This window comes from Mandrillus leucophaeus, unplaced genomic scaffold (genome assembly GCF_000951045.1).
Source record: "Mandrillus leucophaeus isolate KB7577 unplaced genomic scaffold, Mleu.le_1.0 Scaffold136, whole genome shotgun sequence".
Taxonomy (NCBI): Eukaryota; Metazoa; Chordata; class Mammalia; order Primates; family Cercopithecidae; genus Mandrillus; species Mandrillus leucophaeus.
This window is the reverse complement of record NW_012101321.1, coordinates 5648071-5651700: the sequence shown is the minus strand read 5'-3', so window position 1 is coordinate 5651700 and position 3630 is coordinate 5648071. Positions and strand designations below refer to the sequence as shown.

The 3630-nt window shown below is 46.1% G+C and overlaps 1 protein-coding gene across 2 annotated transcripts in view; it reads right to left on the bottom strand.

Annotated features, from left to right (window-relative positions):
* Positions 1–1770, bottom strand: part of PRMT9 (protein arginine methyltransferase 9) — a 49668-nt gene extending 47898 nt beyond the window's left edge. For both annotated transcript variants that reach the window (XM_011973248.1, XM_011973249.1), the window contains exon 1: positions 1339–1770. In XM_011973248.1, the coding sequence (XP_011828638.1) occupies positions 1339–1527 (189 nt within the window). In that variant the 5' untranslated portion in view covers positions 1528–1770. The remainder of the gene's footprint in view (positions 1–1338) is intronic.
* Between the last annotated feature and the right edge of the window lie 1860 nt (positions 1771–3630).

Sequence of the window (3630 nt, the reverse complement as noted above, 5' to 3'; positions counted from 1 at the left end):
TTTTTTTGAGACGGAGTCTCGCTCTGTCGCCCAGGCTAGAGTGCAACGGCGCCATCTCGGCTTACCGCAAGCTCCGCCTCCCAGGTTCACGCCATTCTTCTGCCTCAGCCTCTCCCAGTAGCTGGGACTACAGGAGCTCGCCATGGCGCCCGGCTAATTTTTTTGTATTTTTAGTAGAGACGGAGTTTCACCGTGGTCTCGATCTCCTGTCTTCATGATCTGCCCGCCTCAGCCTCCCAAAGTGCTGGGATGACAAGCTTGAGCCATCGCGCCAGGCCAATACACAGTAAATATTTTTAAGACAGGCAGTGTCACTGTTTCACAGAAGAGGAAACTAAGAAACAAGTAACTGAGGAAAGATCACTTGAGTTGATCCATTTTTCTATTGCTGCCTACCTAGAGAAGCAAACTGTATCTAAACATATCATCTCCTCCTAAAGTAGGCCAGCTGGTTCTGAAATTTACACCAAGTTTACATGAACTACAAACATCTAGACGCTACAGACATTTAGTAGGCAGAGATGAAGGATGCTGCCAAACATACTGCAATGCACAGGACATCGTCCCTCCCCCCATAACAAAGAATTATCCCATTCAAAATGTCAATAGTGCTGAGGTTGAGAAACCCTCAGTCTAAATAAAGCAAATTGCAAATTTAAGTTAAATCATTTTTCATAATTTAGATTCTAAAAGTACTTGAAAAAAGTACAGCATTTCAACAGAATAACTGTTGCAAATAATCCAATAATTGAAGTTTAAAGAATGCATCATTAAATGATAACCACTTTAGGCTAATTACACTTTATTCAACTCGAGGCCTGCTATATTCCTACCACACACAATATGACAAATCCAAAAGCCCTTAAGCCAGGGCATGCTTAAATTAGATATAGGGAGAAGAGGATCACGTGAGACCTCATTTCCAATTCGAGGGCCTTTAGAATTCTAAATGAGATGGAAGTTTTGAAACTGAGAAATGACAACATTTGACTTTTGTTGCAAAAACCTAGCTATGTTGACACAGACTGCAGGAGAGAGCTCAGTTGAGAGCCGACTGCAACAGCTAGCAGATGACTGAAGCTCAAACCAGGGTAGTAAAGGGGAAGATGGTGAGAACTGATACGATTTCTGGACATATTTCGAAGGTAAAGACGGCAGGATTTTCCTCTGGGCAGGTCGTAGGTGTGAATAAAAGAAAGGTGTCAAGGGTGAACAGTAAATATTGATAGCAACCACCCAGCCAAGAATCCTGGCCCCTCCGCCTTTTTTTTTCCCCCCCCCAATTTTTTTTTACAAGGACGTTGGATCTGCCAGCAAGTGAGAAAAAAGGACCCTCACCTTCACGTTGTCTTTTAGCTCCGGCGCCAGGCTGAGCACGAGGAGGTAGTGGGCATAGGCGGTGCCGAAGTCCTGGACACCCAGACAGTGCTCTGCGCTCTGCAAGGACCGCGACACCAGCTCGTCCCGGCCGGCTGCCCCAGCGCCACCCCCGGCGTCTCGGCGGGACCTGAGCCGCGAGTTCGACATGGCAGTCACCACTTGTATGGCCAAAGGGAAGATATTTTGTAAACGGGACTAGAAAACTGTCTCGATGCTACACTTCCAGGGACCAGACAAGTGCTCAAGTACCTGTACAGGAAAGTTACCCTCCGCCGCGGGTAAACTAGCCCACCCGAGAACAGCCGGAAGCTCCGCCCCGTCCTGGCTCCGCGGGCGGCGCAGACCGTGACGCACACCCCGCTATTGCGGACCTGGCCGGCGGCGCACGCTTCGCGAACGTCAGCGCACCCGACGTGGGCACGTCACTGCCGCCCATTCCCGCAGAAGCGACCACTGCGCGTGAGTATAGGAGAGCTCCTGTGGCGGGACCTGTCCAGTCTCATGCCCTTTTTTTCCCTGCTGAAGCAGACCTCTCTCTCCCTCTTGCACTCCGAGAGTGTGTGGCTTTCGACTGCAAGACCTTGTTGTACAGACCCAGGCAGTGCGGAGCGCCACCCACTCATGAGGGACGGTCAAGCATTTGTGATGATGCTTAAGACATTTTGGATCGTGATGCACAAAATTTCAAGACCAGAAAGAACCTGGACATAACAAAAGCACCTCAGACGTGTTAGAGGAAATGCTTTCACAGGCATTTCAAATCATTCTCACAAAACTTGGCTAGGTGGACCTTTGGATCACACTCGTCTTAATGATGGCAAACGTGATATCCTGAGAAGTGACTTGCTCAAAGTCACACAACCAGCTAGTGGCATAGGCATGGTTCAAATCCAAGTTCCCTGCCAACTATCTGTTCAGTTATAAGATGAGCTTAGGGGTTATTACACTGTTCCATGTCTTATCACTGGATAGTGGTTACATTAATACAAAGACAGTTTTTCCACATTCAAGTATGGCCTCTAAGATACAGATTCCAAACTCTAAAAGGGAGGGGAGCATAGTTATTACGGCCGAAAAGTTATTTTTGTCCCAATTTTCAAATACATTAATAGACAATATCTTCAATCGAGCATTTTGCATATCAAACTAATACACTTTGAGGGCTCCTCTAATTCTCAAAAACACGTCATGCCTTTTTGCCTTCTCTTCTGATCCAATTACCTGAACTACCCTTTTTTCTGAGCACTTGCCAGTGTAAACCCTAATCAGTTTTTTTAGGTTCCAGTTCACTAGATTGTGAGCTATTCTTAATCACTTTTGTGACCTTTGCACCTAGCGGATTATGATGCAAAGTAAGGACTTTGATTTTTTTTTTTTTTTTTTTTGAGATGGAGTCTTGCCCTGTGGCAGGCTGGAGTGCAGTGGTGTGATCTCGGCTCACTGCAACCTCTGCCTCTAGGGTTCAAGCGATTCTCCTGTCTCAGCCTCCCAAGTAGTTGGGACTACAGGCGAGCGCCACCACGCCAAGCTAATTTTTGTAGTTTTAGTAGATGTGGGGTTTTGTTGGCCATGTTGGCCAGGATGGTGATTTTTAATTTAATGGAAAGGGCCAGCACGGTGGCTCACGCCTGTAATCCCAGCACTTTGGGAGGCCGAGGCGGACAGATCACTTCAGATCAGGGGTTCGAGACCAGCCTGGCCAACGTGTGAAGCCCTGTCTCTACTAAAAAAAATAATAATAATACAAAAATTAGCTGGGCGTGGTGATGGGCATCTGTAATCCCATCTACTCGGGAGGCTGAGGCAGGAGAATCGCTTGAACCTGGAAGGCAGAGGTTGCAGTGAGCAGAGATCGTGGCATTGCACTCCAGCCCGGATGATAAGAGTGAAACTGAGTGTCAAAAATAACAATAATAATAATAATTTAATGCAAAATATAGCCCCACTCCTAGGTTTTGCACGTAGGCTTTTCCAACTATTCATGTTCCTATTTCTCTCCTATGCTTAATTGCTACTTTCTGTACAAAATAAATTAGGACTTAATGTATGATACTTTCTTAAGGAAACTGAAACGTCTAAGGCTAAGGCCTTTCTATTCCTAGTAGGAATCAACAGAATATGAAAGGGCCATCGGACTTCTTAAAAAAGGGCATTCGAGAGCAAGCTTGGTCCTTTCTAGCCCATCCAATCAGCATTCCTTAGGATTATTTATTTTAAAAAGGCCTATTAAAGCTACCTTTCCTACTTTAG